The sequence below is a fragment of the Nannospalax galili genome, unplaced genomic scaffold (genome assembly GCF_000622305.1).
Source record: "Nannospalax galili isolate Female #2095 unplaced genomic scaffold, S.galili_v1.0 scaffold824, whole genome shotgun sequence".
Taxonomy (NCBI): Eukaryota; Metazoa; Chordata; class Mammalia; order Rodentia; family Spalacidae; genus Nannospalax; species Nannospalax galili.
The window spans coordinates 2,199,891-2,218,441 of record NW_008351697.1 but is presented as its reverse complement, the minus strand read 5'-3'; the positions used below and the strand labels follow the sequence as shown (position 1 = coordinate 2,218,441).

Here is an 18,551-nt window from a genome sequence, read left to right as displayed (position 1 = left end):
ATTTTTCAAAGCTAATCCAGCTACTACTGAAGAGCCAGAATGTTCTGACTCCATTTTGGCTAGCTTCTTTAGACAAGCCCAGACAAGCTTAAGCATATTGTACATGTAAAAGCCTTATAAGGTATGAACAAAAACTTCTGGCTCTAAACGATATCAGTCAGCACATTCCAATGCCCTGAAGACAGCCCCTACCAATCAAGACTTCCCCGTACACAGGATATGGGGACATCCAATTATTTTAAAAAGATGCTTGGTGCACAGGTTTCTGTGGAGTTCACCAATAAAAGCCCCTGCCTACTACTGTTTGGGGCCAGACTCCATCTTTGGCTCATGTAGTCTGTGCCTGGCTACCTGCCATTTGGTTGTTGTCTTCTTTTTTTTTTCACTTTAAATTCTTAAATAAACTTTTTGTATAATCTTTTTGGGTATCTGTGGGAATTATTCTCTATTCTCAAACCCTAACAGAGCTACAGACAGTTGTGAACTGCCTCATGGGTGACTGGAAACTGAAGTGGATCCTCTGCAAGAACAGCAAGTGCTCTTAACCCCTGAGTCATTGCTGCAGCCCGCTTTACTTCTGATCTTTATGAAACCATTTATAGTTTCGAGGTTAAAAACCTGATTCATAAAAATGAGATGAATTTGTAAATCAATGCTCTACCTCTTTATCTTCTTCAGCCATTGCCTATATAGTGAGAACAGACTTAGGATGTAGGTATGAACAGTAGACGTTAAAATGCAAGCATCTCAACAAGCCTTGCTTTTCACACAAAGTGCGTTTTTTCAGACGAGGGCATGGAAACTAGCAAGTATTGGCACATAATTTTGCTGTACACCTTCCAGAAAAGTTTTAACTGATGACTCCATGCTCTGTTCTTTCCACAGAGAGCTGACTGGTATTTGAAGAGTTTTTTATTAATCCAAGGAAAATATCATGCACCCGTCCCAAGCCTCAATCTTGTTCTTAAATGTATGTATTTTTATTTGCAGAGAAGCTGTACAAGGCAACTGTGTACATCATTCTAAGGTAACAATTTTGGCAATCTTGTTTTAGCTAGGAAAGCCTTATTAGCTTTCAAGATATATTAGAAGCTTGAAAAGATAAATTATACTACAAATATAATTTATAGGAAAATTAAAATATTTATTTCAAAATGTTGAGAATTCTTAAATGCTACTATTTTTCAATTTAAAGAAATTTCTTATAAATTTAGGGTTTACTTTTAAAGAAATGTCTTATAAACTTGTTTAAAGATATTTGAGTTATCGGTAAGAAGTTAATTTATAACTCTCCTATTAACTTTGATAATATCTGATGGGCAATCAAAGTCACTTTTTAAAAAGAAAGTTGTCTATAAACTTTGGCTTTCCAAATATGTCTGTATGAGTCATTATTTTGGCAATTAGAAAATTTCATTCAAAATGTATTCGGAAAGACAGCTAGTATGGTTTATGCAATTCTACAAATAGCTGGAGATTTGAATCCCCACATATTTAAGTGTTGGTTTGTAATTTTTTGTGTTTTCTTTTGGTCTTTTTGAGACAAGGTCTCCTCGTAGCTCCAGCTGGCCTGGAACTCACTTTGTAGGCCAGGCTGGCCTTTAACTCACAAAGATTCCCTTGCTTCTTCCTCAGCTTGGTTTGTAAATTTAAACGGCACAAAATGTGTTTATCATTGTATCAAAACTAAATCCTGAAGTTCTATGGTTGAAAGAAGAAAAAATTCTAAGACAGCTACAGAGCTACAGAGATATTGTGCTTCCTACATTTAAAATTTATTTATTCATTTATTTTTTATTCAAAATTTATTTAAAATTAAGTCAAAGTGCTTCCTAAAATTTTGCTCTTTTTTTTTTTTTTTTTTAAGACAGGGTCTCCCTGTAGCCCCAGCCGGCCTGGAACTCACTATGTAGACCAGAATGTCCTTGAACTCACAGAGATCCACCTGCCTCTGCCTCCTTAGTGTTGGGATTAAAGGTATACACCACCTTGACCAGCTAGCTAGTGCTTCCTAAAATTTAAAGGACTTGTTGAAAAGACGATAGATATAATATAGGTTGTTTTTGTTTAAAAAATAAACATTAAGTATGCCATTTATTATAGAGGTAGAGAGAAAAAGCAAGAAATTTAAAATAGTCCATGTAATAAAATATAACTATCATCACAGGGGAATACTCTTTTTATTAAAATTTTATTTATTTATTTTTATTTTATGTGTATGGGTGTATTGCTTACATGTAGGTAAGTGCACCAGTGTCATGCATTGCCCATGGAGGTCAGAAGGGGCTTGTTACAATTTTCATTTAACAACAGAACTATTAATATGCATAGCTTCATCAACGAATGTTTCAATATTGATGAGACCAATAGTTTACCAACAGATATAGAGCCCTTTGGGATGCCAGGTGTTATTATTGTATAGTAAATGATACTTGTTACTGGTTTTTGCAAAGCAAAATTTCACAATTTAAAATTTTGTCACTGATAATCTACAAACCTGTGCTCACTTAACATTTCAAACTTTTGAATACTTTGTACAAAAGCACCACACCTCTATATGATTTTCTACAGTTTTAAACAGTTTGTGGTAGATGGTCTTTCTTTTTTTATTTATTATTTTTATTTTATGCGTATGCATGTATTGCCTGTGTGTAGGTAAGTGCACCTGTGTTGTGCAATGCCTGTGGAGGACAGAAGAGGCTGTTGGATCCTGGAACTGGAGTTATGGACAGCTGTTAGCTTCCATGTGGGTGCTGGGATTCGAACCCAGGTCTTTGGCAAGAACAGTCAGTGTTCTTAACCACTGAGACATCTCTCCAGCCCATTAGTTCCTTTTCAAGGAAATTCACATTGCAAGATTCTTGGAAGAGGGATGAGTCAATCCGATGTTACACATGTAAATTTGCTAAGCTAAAGGTCAAAGTACAGAGTCATAGGAAAGGAAATAAATTCTGAATAAATTCTTTTGAAATTTGAGAAGAAAAGTAAATAATGCAAGCACTGAATTGATCATGGGCTTTTTATTCATATCCAAAATTTACCCTTAAGGTGTATTTTTGGGAATTTATACTAATTAGTTCACTATTTTTTTAAGTGATCATCCTCATGGTATATTTTGAATTCCTATCTTTTTTCTATAATGTTTTTATTATATATCAGGTCTTACAAAATATGTTTGCATTTTTATTTTTTCTTTATATTATACAGGACTCCCTAGTAGTCAACAATGTAGAAGAAACAGCTAATGCAAAAGATGAAAGTCAAAGTAGTGACACCGTGTACAAGGAAGAATGTGGAGAATCATGTGATGCTAAGATCAAAATTACACGGGAAGAAAAACATCTCATGTGTAGTAAGTATTAAAAGTGACCATAATTATAAAAGGGATTCAACTTATACACATAAACTTTGCCTGAGTTATTTAATATATGTCTTATTGCCTAGGCCAGATGCTTTATGTGTTTGTCACATAGTACGTAGGTACTTAATAAATTCTTGGTAAGTCAATAAATCCTTCTTCTATATGGTCCACTTGCATTTACGAACCACAGAAGGAGAACTTTGATAGTAGTAATATATTAATTTACCTGGGGCTATTTCATCCCATTCATTTGGCCCTAGGAAATTTCACTTCAGTTTTTTTCTGGGAGGGGAGGGGGTTCTAGAAACCAATACATTATTACTGTATGATACCCTAACTAATGCAATAAGTGGAATACAAATTCAGTCATTTAATGTAGGAAAGCATCACAAATAGCGTTTTAGTCTCAATTTAAGAAGCTGTTTAATCACAATACAGTATTATCATCTATTATATGAGTGTAGGGGTGAGGTGAAGAAGGGGGACCAGGAAGGGTGGAGCTGATGATCTGATCTCCTTCTTGTAGGACAGTCATGTGAGCATCAAGGAGTATGTGAAAAGCCGACTTTAATGTGGTTAATTCATGTGTAACACAAGTGTCTCAAGCTTCTCTAACCCATGGATTCACTTTGGACCCTTTAAGACAGATGTTCAAACACTGAGTGTTGTGGCACACACTGTTACTGCCAGCACTTAGGAGGCACAGGCTGGTGGATCTCTGTGAGATTGAGGCCAGCCTGGTCTACACAGCAAGTTCCTGAAGTTCCTGATCAGCTGCGGCTACAGAGAGACCGTCTCAACTGCCTCCCCCCGCCCAAAATCAGATGCTGTACTTCCTGACTCTGCACTTCTCATCTCATAGAGTGAGAACAGGGGTATTCTCCCTACAGCCCCAGTTGGCCTAGAGCTTGCTATGTAGAGTAGGCTGGCCTAAACTCACAGAGATCCACCTGCCTCTATTGGTATTAAAGGCATGTGCCACCATGCCTGGCTTGGTATTCAGAATGTTGTCTCATAATTAGAACAGATTATTTTGGGAAATCTATGTTATTAGGAAACATAAATTAATTTAAGAACATTGGAGGCTAGAGAGATGGCTCAGTGATTAAGAGCACTTACTGCTCTTGCAGAGGAACTGGTTTGATTCCCAAAAATCCACATGGCAGCTAACAATAGTCTATAACTCCAGTTCTAGGGGATCTGATGCCCTCTTCTGGCCTCCACATGCACTTGGCACATGTGTTTACTTACATACATACAAACAAAACACACATACAAATAAAATAAAAACAAACTATTATTAACATTGCTTTCTTTAAGAAACAACATGATTACAATGAAAAACTTTATAGGCTGGAGAATTTGGAACAGAAGTGAATGGCAAACCCACATCACAGCAACAGTGTCAAATTTCATATTATTGTTGAAGTTTGGTAGTACAGTTTTGTCAGTAAATAATATTAAAAAGTAATAGTAGGCGTATTGAATTGAGAATTTATATCTTAAAATATAATTTTAGTTTGAGAGTTCTGTCAGTTTTTACAGTAATTTCTATTTCTTTTTTTTTTAAACTTCTCAGACTATGATTTTTATCTCTAGAAGCTCAATTAGGGCATAGGTGAAGGTGTACTGGGGCTTAGAAGAGTAATAGAAAATAATGGAAAACCTCTTGGTGCCTGGTAATGGGAGAGGTCCAGGATCATGGGTGCCTAGGATCCATGAGGAATGAGGACCACAGCCGGCCCTTAGGGGAGGTGGGAGGACCGGTTTAGAGAATCAGTCCTCCCAAGGCTAGAATTTGCAAATGACAGAGACCTCCCCTATCCCGAGCACAAGAGGAAAAATCACTGCTGTACACAACCTGGGACCACAGGGGAGGAAGCTGTGGGGAGTGCAATCACTCAGAGAAGGCTGAAACTGCTGCCCAACACCAGGAAGCCCTCCATGCTCCACTTTGCTCCACCCTCTGCCTACTGCCAGACGAAAGTGGAGCTGTAGCTCACTGACAAAGCTCCAGGCACATATGCGGGACCTACGCTAATTAAAAAAAGAATGCTGAAACCTGAGCTGGAGAGATGGCCCAGCAGTTAAACAAGCGTGCTCTTGTGGAGGACCCAGGTTCAATCTCCAGCACTCACAACTGCCTGTAAGTGAGCTCCAGGGGAATCTGATGCCCTCTTCTAGCCTCTATGCCACATAACACCCCCACACATACATAATTAAGAATAATAAAAATCCTAATAAATTGAAACAATTGTTTTCTGGTTAATCCCATTTTAAACACAATCTACGCCAACTAAAATATATAACTATGAGTATTCAGATAAATTGAGGCAATATTCTTTACTTATTTATCCCCAAACTTGTAAAATTCATCATTTTCACTGTAATTATTTAATATAACAATGTAATATCTAGCAACCATTTTTCTTTGATTAAGGAAACCTGCAAAATTCTATTGTTTCTTACACACGAAGTACCAAAAAATTACTAAGAAATATAATGGATGAACAGCAAGCATCTTTGGATTATTTATCTAATCAGGTAATGAAATTTTTAAGCATTTTGGTGTTACTGCATGCGTACACTGACATAGTTGTCTGGAAGTACCATCATTCCATTCTTTATGCATGTTCTTCATGTTTAGGGTCTACAATGTGAGCAAAACAATAAGCCTCAGGCAAGCACAGAGTAGCAAAAGCAGTGATCTTTGTTCAATGGGAATACAGCCTAGTGGCCAGAAAACAAGTGTAGAAAACAGAAATAATCTGGATGCTGTCAGAATGACACTAAAGAGAAATCTAAGATACAGGATACCTCCCAGAAGAGAGAGTCTGTGAGCTGAGCCATGAGAGATGAATAGATGCTTTTAAAGTCACTAGGGTTAGGCCTGGGGAAGAGGGCGTTCCCTTGGGGGGCCACTTATGAGTTGGTATAGGGGTGGGAAGGCTGAGAGTATGCAAGGAAATCTCACTAAAAGAATGGTCAGGAACTAAATCTTGTGACACCGGGGGCCGCTGAGTTAGTTGAGCTAGAGAATGCCGTGATCCAATGGGCAGCTGGTGTGGAGGACGATGGAGGAGAGCCAAATGGAGGCTGTGAGAAACTGGAGAAGCACAGTAAGAGCAGGCCTGCAAAAGCAGACAGCAAATGACAGCAGACAGAAGTCAGTCTGAAAGAGGGAGACCCCACTGAGCTTAGTAGGTGTTGCTTAATTTGTTTAAACAGTAAGAATTATACCTAGAAGAGAAGGTATCCTTATGTAGTTCAGAGCTGGGTTTTGAAGAGGCTTAGAGATAGCATTTATATAATTTCACTAAGTACAAATTTGCTTTAATGTGTCTGTCTGTATATGTGTGTTTAGGTTAACGAGCTCATGAATCGAGTTCTCCTTTTGACTACAGAAATTTTTAGAAAACAGCTGGATCCTTTCCCTCCCAGGCCTGTGCAGTCACATGGTGAGCACTCTGTTATTCCAGCCTCTTCACAGTTCTGTTTTATTACTTTAAACTTCCTGGACAGCTTGGTGGATTGGTAAGTTTTGTTTAGAAAACTCCACTCACTATTTCCTAACAGGCTGGTGGACCTGCCATTAAGTCAGTTACACCATGGACAACGTGTACTTTTCTAAGTTGAGACACTCTTCCAACCATTTCAAAACCATAGCTGTAAAATAGTATTTGGAATCTGCTGAAAATCAAATAGTTTTAGGTAGGTTTATTCTGAGCTTCCCTCCCTTGGCATTTTATTAATAATTACTTTCACCCAGAAGAAAAGAAAGTTCCTCCCACAAATGAAAAATGCTTTTGACATGTCAAACTGGTACATAAAACTTAAAAAGAAAAAGCAATTTAAGACAGAAATAAATACAAAGTTAACTTTTTTTGTTATAAAATACAGCAGATTAATTCCTATACTGGGCTTCTAAGAAAAATGCTCTATAAATCTCACAAATATGAATTCATACCGAGAAGTTCTAAGTAGATCATGAATATTGCTGAGGGCCAGTATGTGACCTTGTTTTTTTCTTAGAAAGAGGAGGGAATAAAAAGTGCTAGAGAATCTCTTTGTTCTGGTTACAAATACAGGCACTGTTATGTGTTATTTAAAATTTACCTTATTGTATCGTTTACCGTCCATAATTTCTTCTCAGTAGGTAGTGTATAAAGGTAGCTGAGCATGAACTTGACTGTAAGGCTGACCTCAAGTCTCTGAGCTACTGTTGCCTTGAAACAAGTTTCCATACTAGTAAACTGATAATCCCTATCTGCATTTCTTCTTTGCCATGGCCACATAGCTGACAAAAAATGACCTAATTGAAAGGTTTATTCTGGCTCACAGTCGAGGATACAGTCTTTCATGTTGGGGAAGGCATGGTAGCAAGAGTGTGAGGCAGCTGGCCACATTACATCTGCATTCAGGAAAGAGAGAGAGAGAGAGAGAGAGAGAGAGAGAGAGAGAGAGAGATTGGGATCCCAGTCCATGAGGGTTATGCTACACACATTCTTTTCTCAGTTAAACCTTTTCTGGGTACAATCTCACGGACACACCAATAGGTGCATCTCTTAGACAATTCTAATTCAAGACCAGCTGACAGTGATCATTGTTCATCACACTATCTTACACAGTTACTCTGAGGCGTAATGGTAAATACACAGGAAGCTCAAACTATATATGATGCACAGTTGACATAAAGACTTGCTTTGATTATTGTCAGCATCAGATGGAGAACATACAGCCCAGGAAGTCTGAAGAGTCTGTTCACATTTATTGACTGGTAATGACAAAGCAGCTGCCCTGCCATAGATCAGTCCTTCCCTGTGAGCTTCTGTCACACCTCTGAGATCACACTATGATAAGAATGTCTCGTCACAATTCAGAACACAGGCCACAAAAGCACGGCTCCTGGAAATGAAGGGGAAAGGCAACAAGTTTTCATATCTAATATTCTTACCACTTAAATTGTCATAATAACACCGTAAAGTAGATGAGAGTGTTATTATCCCTGTATCACATAAAGATTCTAAGGCTTAGTGTGGTTACTCAATGGTTCCTGGCTAGTAAGTAATAGAACTAAAATTCGAAGCTAGCCATTTGAGTAAATGACACTCTAGAACGTGTGTTCTGTATTTGTGATTGAACTCAGAGCCTCATACAGGTGACGCAAGTGATCGACCAGTAAGCTCCATCCCCTGTCCTCTTTCTACTTTTTATTTTGAGATAGGGTCTTATGTTGCTCAGGCTGGATTTGAACTCTGTAGTCCAGGCAGCCTGGGACTTGTAATCCTCCTGCTTACTTTCCTGAGCCGCTGGGATTACAAAGTTGAATTTATTCAATTATATCTATAGAAGATATAGTAAAACATAACATTCCTTGGCATATTCATATCCACGCACATATATCTACAGTCCTCTGGGGACCTGAATGCTTTGGGGGTAGGGAGGGATATAGCTGTAACTTCTGTAAATAGAACAAGCATGTGCCTACACTTAATTTTTTGCTAATGAAGAAAATGATTTCTTCTTCCTCATTTTGGCTATTGCACTGGTGATTTCAACATATTCGAGTTCGAAGTCTGGAATAAAGTAGGCAAGGAAGTGTCAGTCATAGTTAACCTGCTTATTCCTTCAAACGTTCTCCTCCCCACTCCTTTATGCATTGTTCCCTCCAAGATAAACAGGGATTCCTTGGAAGAGAGAATGAATAATTATAAAATACCTCAAGTAAGTGTTGATCTCAAAGGAGACTTTTAAACAGTGTAGGATACTAATCGCTGATAGTGATGTTATTAGTGAAGTTTTGCTGCAGCCTAAATTCTTTGATCTATAATTTCATATATTTTTCTCCTGGTTTCTAAAATTGTGATAATTTTTCATTTCTAAGATGTTAAAGTCATGGTATCATTAATATATCATTAATCATGAACAATTTAAGATAGCATTATCAATTCTCTATGGTTAAGCAAGCGATTCTCTTAAATGTACACTTGAATGTATTCTAAATCATTAATTTTATTTTTCTAGGTTTAGATTGCACTGATATTAAAGATACACTTGGCTCTGTCACCGAAACACCAAGTGGTTTATATATAATCTTTCCAGAAGGATCTAGTTATCCATTTGAGGTAAAGTTTCTAATATATATAGAATAATATAAACATCTGGCTAACTTAGTTAATCTTAAATGTTTGTTTTAATATTTAACATTTAATTTTGAAAAATTTAAATAAACTAATAAGAGCTCTAGTTTCAAAATTTGGTTTCCTTTAAGTCTTATGTTAAGACCATGAACTTCATTTTTCTGAGTTTCCATGGTTACACTATTTAAAGTAAATCCATTTGGTGTAAGGTTTTATATTATCCTTATAGTGGGCAGAACTATGCACTATAAATCCATGCTTTAATTAGCATATGGAGATAGGAAAATAATAATATGCTTTGCCTTGGGGATTTTGTACTTTTGACTTTCCTTCCTGTTTATGACAATGCTTTCTTTGAATGACAAGTGATTTTATGTAGTTGTATAAGAAGTTAATAATAAGAAAGGACGTCCAATGTGGTGGCTCCTGCCTGCAATCCCAGCTCTGGGGCTGAGGCGGGAAGATTGCCATGAGCTGAGTTACAGTGGAGACCTTGCCTCAAAAAAACCCAAGACTATTAAGTAAAAAAATCTTTCACTGTGGTATAAGGAAGCTTGATACACTGATCCACACACAGCTTGAATAATCTGAATTACAGTCATGTCCACCCTTAGTACTTCCATGCTGGTATTTCCAGTAGAAACTTCTGCAGATGATGCATATGGAAAGACATGTATATCTATTTTTCCTGGACATTTTTCTTTGTGTGTAAATGTTTATGATACTTATACTTCATGGATAGTCTATTGTACAATAACAACTTTTTTTCTAATTAGAATACAACCAGTTTCTGTTCTTGGAGTTATTACCATAATTTCTCTTGAAATCTAGTGACAAGGTGTCAAAAGTTGGGAATTATGTGGGAAATCATTTTAAAATTACTTAAGTTACTTTGCCTACACATTCCAAACTGAATCTGAACAGCTGTAGAAGGGAAGACTTCTAATTTTGTGGAGTGGTGTGCATAATCACCTCTTCTGTGGGGAGTGTTGGCTCCCTGGCTTCCTCCACATTGCCTTTTTTTTTGTCTCTGCGTGGGAAGTTTCTGGTGGAGTGGATTACTTTGATTTCTTCCCTTAAAATGTCTCTGGTAGGGTATTTCACACAATAGAGGCACCTCTGAGCACCTGCCGAGTGGGCACAGACTGTGCCTTTCTGTCTTGAAATGCCAATATTAACAGAGGCTTGTGGGAAAAAAGAACAATCAAAGGCAGCAGATAATGACATTTAACACTTAAAAGCACCTAGCATTTCATTTCAAAGAAAAAGTTCATTTGTAAAGCAATTCATCTCTCTGCCATGTCACATCAGTACTGTTATTACTGAACTGAAAAAATATTTAGAATTGAAGAACAATATGATAGTCTTAAAATACTACAAACACAGAAATGAGAGACCACAAAGTGTGTGTCCCTGGATAGGACTCCTATGCTGAAACTTGCCCACCCATGTCTCAGGGACCATTACAGAAGAGGGGCTGGAAAGATTGTAAGAGCCAGAATTGGTGCATGACTACAAGGAAACAGTTTTGCAGGCCTCTGGGAGCCTGCTCATATGAACTTGCAGCAATTTGTGTCAACATGTACAAGACCCATGCTGAGGCAATCAGACAAAAATTCAGCATAGAACTGGGGAAATGGGCATCAGACCGAAACTTAGCTGGGGAACTATTGGTAACTTATTACTGCTGGGTGAAGGAGAATTGATTGTCTCTAAGGGAGTGACTTAGATAGGCTGACTAGACTCCAGTCAATGAACTTGCACTGAAGGACATTTGGTGGGTGGGCTATGGGGGGTATGGATGAGGTAGGGAGTCTAAATATGATTAAGATTTATTGTATGAAATCCACAAAACGCAATAAAAATATACATTAAAAATACTACAATTTTAAGAAGTAACTCCTATAGGGATGTGGTTAGGTTAATTTTAAGTTTGTTTTATAATAAGTTGTGTTGTGTCTATAAAGTTAAAAAACCTGAATATATTAATAGCACACAATAGCATTGAAAGCTTTCCTGGAAGTTTTTTTTCTCTAGGCTTACGGATACGTTTCATAATGTCAAATAATGATATATTATTTTGGCATTTTCTGGGTCTATTTTAGGTTATGTGTGACATGGATTTCAGAGGAGGTGGATGGACATTGATTCAGAAAAGGATTGATGGCACAGTTGACTTCCAAAGGTTGTGGTGTGACTACCTGGATGGATTTGGTGACCTTTTAGGTCAAATTTTATGTATTTCTGCTTTTTATTTTTTCTTCATTTTTGATGTGATGTGTGTAAACTGTACCAGTATTAGCCAAATCTTCAGTAAGAGTATATCTATGTGAATATCAGCATATGATTTAAAGTTATTATTTTTCATGTCCTATTATTTAAAAATTGTTTTTACTTAAGACCTAGAAATCTTTAGAGATGGTTGAAATGTGATTTGAGTGAGAATTCTGAGGTGGATATTTGTTAAGCACCTGCTCTTAGTGGTTCTGGTAGGTGCCTACAAACTGTTTGTAGAGCGAAAAGTACACAGGCATCGCCTTAAAATTCAATGAACCATAGAAGGAAGTCATATGGCTCTTAAAGCCAAACCATTTGAACCAAGTGCAGAGTATCATAAACACATGACTGTATATGACTGTTCTCAAAATCTGAAAACTATAAACCTGGATAAGTTGTAAGTTCACATCACTGTTGCACCTGGCAGAATTGCTTTTGCTAGTAAACAGGACACCGGTATTTTTGAAATCTTTCAGATTTTACAGTAGTTGAAACTTCTACAGTTGGTGTTGATATTATTTATGCTATTTTAACAATTGTCATTGTTAGAATGTAAAATGTTTAACCTCCCATAATGTCATCCAAGGATTCAGTCAGTGGTGACATTAAATCTGGGGATAAAACCCCTATGTAGCACATTTTTTTTTTTTTTTTTCAGAGCTGAGGACCCAACCCAGGGCCTTGCGCTTGTTAGGCAAGCGCTCTACCACTGAGCTAAATCCCCAGCCCCTGGAGCACATTTTTAAAAGGCCTTGGGTCAATAGCCACACAGCTGTCATGCTACGGAGCACAACTGAATGTTTGCTTTTCTCAGCATTGTCTCTAATTCCCATTGAACATTTCCTCTTGAATGAAATAACTGTATACATAGCTTCAAACTGTCACTTTTCCTTAGTGATTATTTCTATGGAGGAGATGATAAGCTAAAAAGATCTTTAAGCAGGTATTGTTTGTGATAAGTGAGACTGCTGTATATTTAGTATAATTAAGATAAATTGGGGATTAAGAAAAATGTACTGTTAGGTCTTAAATGTGAGACTGGAGTAAAGCTGAAAGACAGATGCTTAAGAGACTGTGAAACTGACTAGCTCCTGGAGACACCATCAGCAATACAGAGCCACTTTTCTTTTTTTCCTGTACTTACTTTTTTAGTTCTAACAGAGTGCTTGCTAAAATATTCTGGGGAGAGAGCTTGATACCTTAGTTACAGTTTTCAGTTTTAATGCTGTCTCATTATCATCCAGCCCTCTGCAGTCTTATGTCTTATAATTTCATAATTCACATAGGTTATATCTCAGGGCTGCTCACACTAATCCACAGTGGTTAGGGGGAGGTAGAAAGCCATTGGTTAAGACATGCATGCAAGGATGACACTGTAGAGTTAGGGAGTTCTATTAATATAATCCATCCTATATCTACAGCTGTTTTAGAAATACAGTAAGTCTGGGGATGCTTCAGTGTGGCTACATATTGTTTCCATTCATAGCTAATTTGCAAGCTGATTTTTAATAAATATTCATTTATAAGGTACTCTCCAAGAAAGAAAAAGTCATTTCAGATGAGCATGTTCAGGAAATGTCTCTTAAGGAGCAACATCTTTGGGGTTAAAGCTCCTACATTTACATTACATCCTACATTATCATTGGTTGCCATAATAGTTCAAGTTTTCTGTTGACAGGCCTTAAAAGGTAAAACTTGACTTTTTTTTTAGTCTTTAAAGTTAGTCTTTAAATGAACTTTTAAGTTGAATTTGGGGAGATAAAATGAAACAGTTTGGTTTTCTTCAGTCTAGTGAAGTAGAAATAGGTAAATCAGAATAAGTAAATTAAGCATTGATAATTAGAGCTAAGTCATCTAGTCTGTATAATTATTTGAGGCAACTCAGTTACTGAAACACTAACACCTACATTGTATAATAAAGGATTGTTCTAATTTGAACATATTAGAAAAATATGTTAAAGCAAAGCAGTTTTTTTTTTTTTAAACAGGAGAATTTTGGCTAGGACTGAAAAAGATTTTTTATGTAGTAAATCAAAAAGATACCTGCTTCATGCTGCATGTGGCCTTGGAATCTGAAGATGACACATTTGCTTATGCATCATATGATAATTTTTGGCTGGAGGATGAAACAAGATTTTTTAAAATGCACTTAGGACAGTATTCGGGAAATGCTGGTAAGTTTTTAATTCCTAAAATGATCCAGAAAATTGAAAATGTCACTGTCTCATGATTAACTGAAGATAGAAACAATGCATAGCATTTAACAATGAAATAAGTGATACTGGAACAGGGAACACTGTCTGACGAACACTGCATCACTTCATGACCTCATGATGCTTTCTGTCCTTTAAAACCACCACCCGTATGTAATCCCAATGATCTTTTGGATGGAGACCCTGTGAGGTTAGCTGGGTGGGCAGCATTCCCATTCGCATGATCAGAGAGGCTGACACTTAGAAGTCATAGAACATTGGTGCCAACCTCAAGCCTTTTAACTTTGTCAGTGAAGATCCCTGGAAGATGAAGCAGCTGACCCACGATTTCCACTGATCCCACCTTTGTCATCTAATCCAAGTTGACAGAAGCACTGAGCTGAGTTCTCCCACTGCTGTGGTGCATTTGTCCATTTCAAAAAATTTAATTCATTAGAACTTCTAAATATTTGGTGATGAATTTATATTTTGGTGCTGAAGTTTTAAAGACATTGGTGTGAAGAAATACTAAAGTCCACTCCCCTGTTGCTGCTGACTGTGTAGTTGTTGGTTATGCATATTCAGAGTTAGAGAGCCAAAATGAATTTTGTATGTTCTATGGATTTCAAATGATCACAACACAGAGGAAAACAAGTGAACATGTCCAAACACAGAATAATGATAGAGCTTTTGGGTTTAAAGAGAGTGAGAATGATTCTAGTCAACTTCATCCAGAAGAATTTCATGGAAGAATAGTTTTCAATAAGAGGTTCATGTTAGATCCTTTTGAAAATACACAATACATAATTTAATGCAGTCATTTCAGGCCAGATGGATATACTGGCATCCTTACAGCTGAGAACCACATATTTGGCCTTAGAGGAATGGATAGGTTTCATCAAATGGGTGTTGACAAATGGGGCAGCTTAGATCAAGGCATAGAGGAGGTGATGGCAGGGCACAGAGAACTGTTTGGTGGGACCAGCCTGTGACAACTTAGTGACTTTAATTTGGAGATATTAAAGACCTACAGGCAATCAATGGATGCTGAGAGAGGGAGAGTCCCAGGGGCCAATTCCCTAACTTGCTCCCCGAGAAGTTATCCAATCCCAAGTGGACAACCCTAAACACACGTGAATGCATGGCTCAATGTATTACATGTATGTGTACATTTATAAATGTATGTATGTATATGTAACAATAATAAAGAAGAGGACAAAATTGTGTGGGAGTTAGGGGGACATGGGAGGAGTTGGAGGGGGACTTAGGAGGGGTAAAAATAATGCAAATACAAAACTCATGTATGAAATTCTCAGAAAAAGAGAAAGTTTGAAATTCAAATATGGATGTATAGGAGAAAGTCTAAAGCGTTACACTCTAAGTTTTCAATATTCCATCTCTAGAATTGTTAAGAGCTGCCTACACATGGAATGTGACATGTTGGGAAGTGTGGAACTCCCCAAAAGATGACCATGCTTTTGTTAGAAGACAATTATAATGGGAGGATTTTCTTTCTTTATGGAGCTCTTAAATTTTACCATGATTATTAAGTAGATTTCAATTGTTTATCACATGATACAGTACAATGTAAGATGGAAATACAGATAAAATGAGATCAGGGCTCAAATTTGACATCGAGCTTAAAGAAAAAATAGAAATAGGAACATGAACATTTAAACAAGACAATTGTTTTGTAAGAAATACAAATAAGGATGAGGAGATGGATCAGTTGGTAAAGTGTCTACTACATAAGTAACAAGAACCTGAGTTTGGATTCCCAGGACCCAAGTAAAGAGCTGGGCGTAGTAGCACGTGGCTATAACTGCAGCCTAGTTGGGGCTTGGAAATGGGTAGATGCCTGAAGCTCAGTGGCCAGCGTAGCCTAATCAGTGAGTTTCAGGTTTAGTGAGAGATGTCTCAAAAAATAAAGGTGGAGAGTGATGAAGGAAAGAGACCTTGGGGCTCCACACACATGTGCACATGTCACACAGTTATGCAAGGCAACACCACACACACACCTACACAACATATGTATGCATACAAATATTCCTGACAGTAAAACTTGAAGGAAATTTCTATGGGTTCTCAGAGAAAGCAGCACTGTAACTGTATCATTGCAGGGACCGAAAGCCCTAACAAACAATCTAAGGGAGGGAGGATTTATTTTGGCTTACAGTTTCAGAGCTGATAGTCTGTCATGGCAGGGAGGGTGTGGTGAAGCAGAGCAGGGCATATCTTGATGCCTAAGAAGCAGATACACACACACACACACACACACACACACACACACACACATGTATATATAGTGAGTCATTAAAGCTGGGTGGTGCACACCTTTAACCCCAACACTCGGGAGGCAGAGACACACACACACACACACACACACACACACACACACACACACATATATAGTGAGTCATTAAAGCTGGGTGGTGCACAACTTTAACCCCAACACTCGGGAGGCAGAGGCAGTCGGATCTCTGTGAGTTCGAGGCCAACCTGGTCTCCATTAGTGAATCCAGGCCAGCTGTGGCTACAGGGAAACCTTGTCTCAAAAAGATAAAAAAGAGAAGTGATTAAGTATAATCCTGTAATCCATTGAGAAGTCGTATGATACAGATCTTCCTGATGGTTGAACTTTGCATAGGGAAACTATTCATGGATCTGTCACAGAATTTAGGCAGTGCTCCCTAGGTGAATTAAAAACATTTTTATTTTTTATTTTGTGTATGTGTGTAGGTACATGCATACCACAACCTGTGTGGCAGTCAGAAGACAAGTAGGGGGAGGGAGTCAATTCTCGCCTTCTGTTACGTGGGTCCTGGAGATTGAACTCAGGTTGTCAGGCATGACAGTGCCTTTACCCACTGAGCCTGGGTGAACTTTTGAAAGGTATTGAACTGTATGGATGCTGAAAATGGTATTGGTTTTGTAGATACATACCTGCAATGTGTGTCTTTGTGCCCCATAAAACACAGTCAAAGACTTTACTAATCAGGAGAGCTGGGTTTGGGATAGGCCACACTAATGAACTTCTTCAGGCTTCTTAACAGATCTGTCTTAAGAGATGCCAAACATTCAGATGTATTATGGACTAGGTCTTGGCTTCTCCATTATGTACATCACATAACTTCTCTTTTAGCTAGTGTTTCAAATATATTAGTCAAAGTTTTCATGCAGGTGTAATGTAGGTATGAATCTAAGAATATTTAATTTCACAGAACTTGATAAAGCAAAATCTATTTTCCGCTCTATAGTTTAGTGATAACCTCAGTGTCTTGGCACAGATCCTTAACCCTTGAAGGGATTGTGTGACTGTCAGGCACACTATTTGCAATGTCCAATGTAAGCTCTTTAAAAATGGTTAGTTTGTATAGGATGTGAAGAACCACAAGGAAAATCACAGGTCAGTAGTATATCAAAGGTTTTCACGAGAACATTAGGCATGCTGTATGAATATGATGCCTCCTGAATAAAGTTGAAAAATTTTGCAATTATAAATCTAATTTTCTTAAGGGCAAAAGTTAACCTCCATCCATAATTGTCTTTCTAATGTGATAATGGAAAGTATACAAACTTATGTAGCAGGGCATGGTGGCCATACCCTTATCCCAGCACTGAGGAGGCAGAGCAGGTTATCTCTGTGAGATGCAGCCTGGTCTGCATAGCAAGTTCCAGGTCAGTTGGGGCTACAGGGAGACTCTGCCTCAACCCCTCCTAACCCGCCTCCTCAGATCCTCCTAAATCCCCAAATCAAAAAAAAAAAAAAGACAACCATGTATGTTCCCCCCTCCCCCGGGTTATCTATCCATTATCATAGAGATTACGTTAGTGCATGATAGGCCTACATATTGTCATTTTTGGCCTAAATTATTTGGTTTTGCCTATACAGTCAGCCTTCCATTTTGGTTGGCCTCTCCATTTAAAGATGACAAGATTTTTGGCATATTGCAATTTTTAGGAGATTTTTAACACAACAGTAGAAAAATAATTGAAATGTATTTCTGGATGCAATGATTTTAATAATAGATTGGTAATTAATCAAAATGGTAAAAAAATCCCTTTCAATTCATTATTTGGAAAAACCTATTTCATGCAGGTGATGCATTCCGGGGCCTGGGGAAAGAGGATAATCAGAATACAGTGCCTTTCAGCACCTCAGATGTTGATAATGATGAGTGTCGTCCTGCTTGCCTGGTGGGTGGTCATTCTGTGAAGAGCTGCAGTCACCTGCATAACAACACTGGCTGGTGGTTCAGCCAGTGTGGTCTCGCAAATCTAAATGGCATCCATCACTTTTCTGGAAAACCACGTGCAACTGGAATTCAGTGGGGCACATGGACCAAAAACAACTCACCTGTCAAAATTAAATCTGTTTCAATGAAAATCAGAAGAACCTACAACCCATATTTTAAATAATCTTAAACTGTAGTGTAATTTCTATAGTTATTTTTGAAAATATGTTAAGAATTTTACAGTTTGTCTTTTTACTTAGAGTTTAATGTATTAGCCAAAATTTGCATGTAGATGACATTTTAGTGTTATGGGTTTAATTAGAAAATTTTAATTTTGTAGCATTTT

General features: G+C 37.6%; 1 protein-coding gene across 4 annotated transcripts; it reads left to right on the top strand.

The window, feature by feature from the left end:
- The first annotated feature begins 402 nt into the window (after window positions 1-402).
- Window positions 403-18,545, top strand: Angptl5 (angiopoietin like 5). 4 transcript variants are annotated; one of them, XM_008848674.2, is made up of 9 exons: window positions 403-715; window positions 886-1,027; window positions 3,208-3,352; window positions 5,802-5,905; window positions 6,726-6,819; window positions 9,386-9,486; window positions 11,607-11,727; window positions 13,767-13,952; window positions 18,070-18,545. In XM_008848674.2, exons 2-9 carry the CDS (start codon window positions 935-937, stop codon window positions 18,387-18,389), a joined length of 1,164 nt encoding a protein of 387 aa, XP_008846896.1. In that variant the 5' UTR covers window positions 403-715; window positions 886-934; the 3' UTR covers window positions 18,390-18,545. The 4 variants fall into 4 exon arrangements, with proteins under 4 accessions (XP_008846896.1, XP_029409704.1, XP_029409706.1 ...); XM_029553844.1 differs by having other exon boundaries at window positions 403-773; XM_029553846.1 differs by having other exon boundaries at window positions 403-896; window positions 991-1,027; window positions 18,070-18,537.
- The last annotated feature ends 6 nt before the right edge of the window (window positions 18,546-18,551 follow it).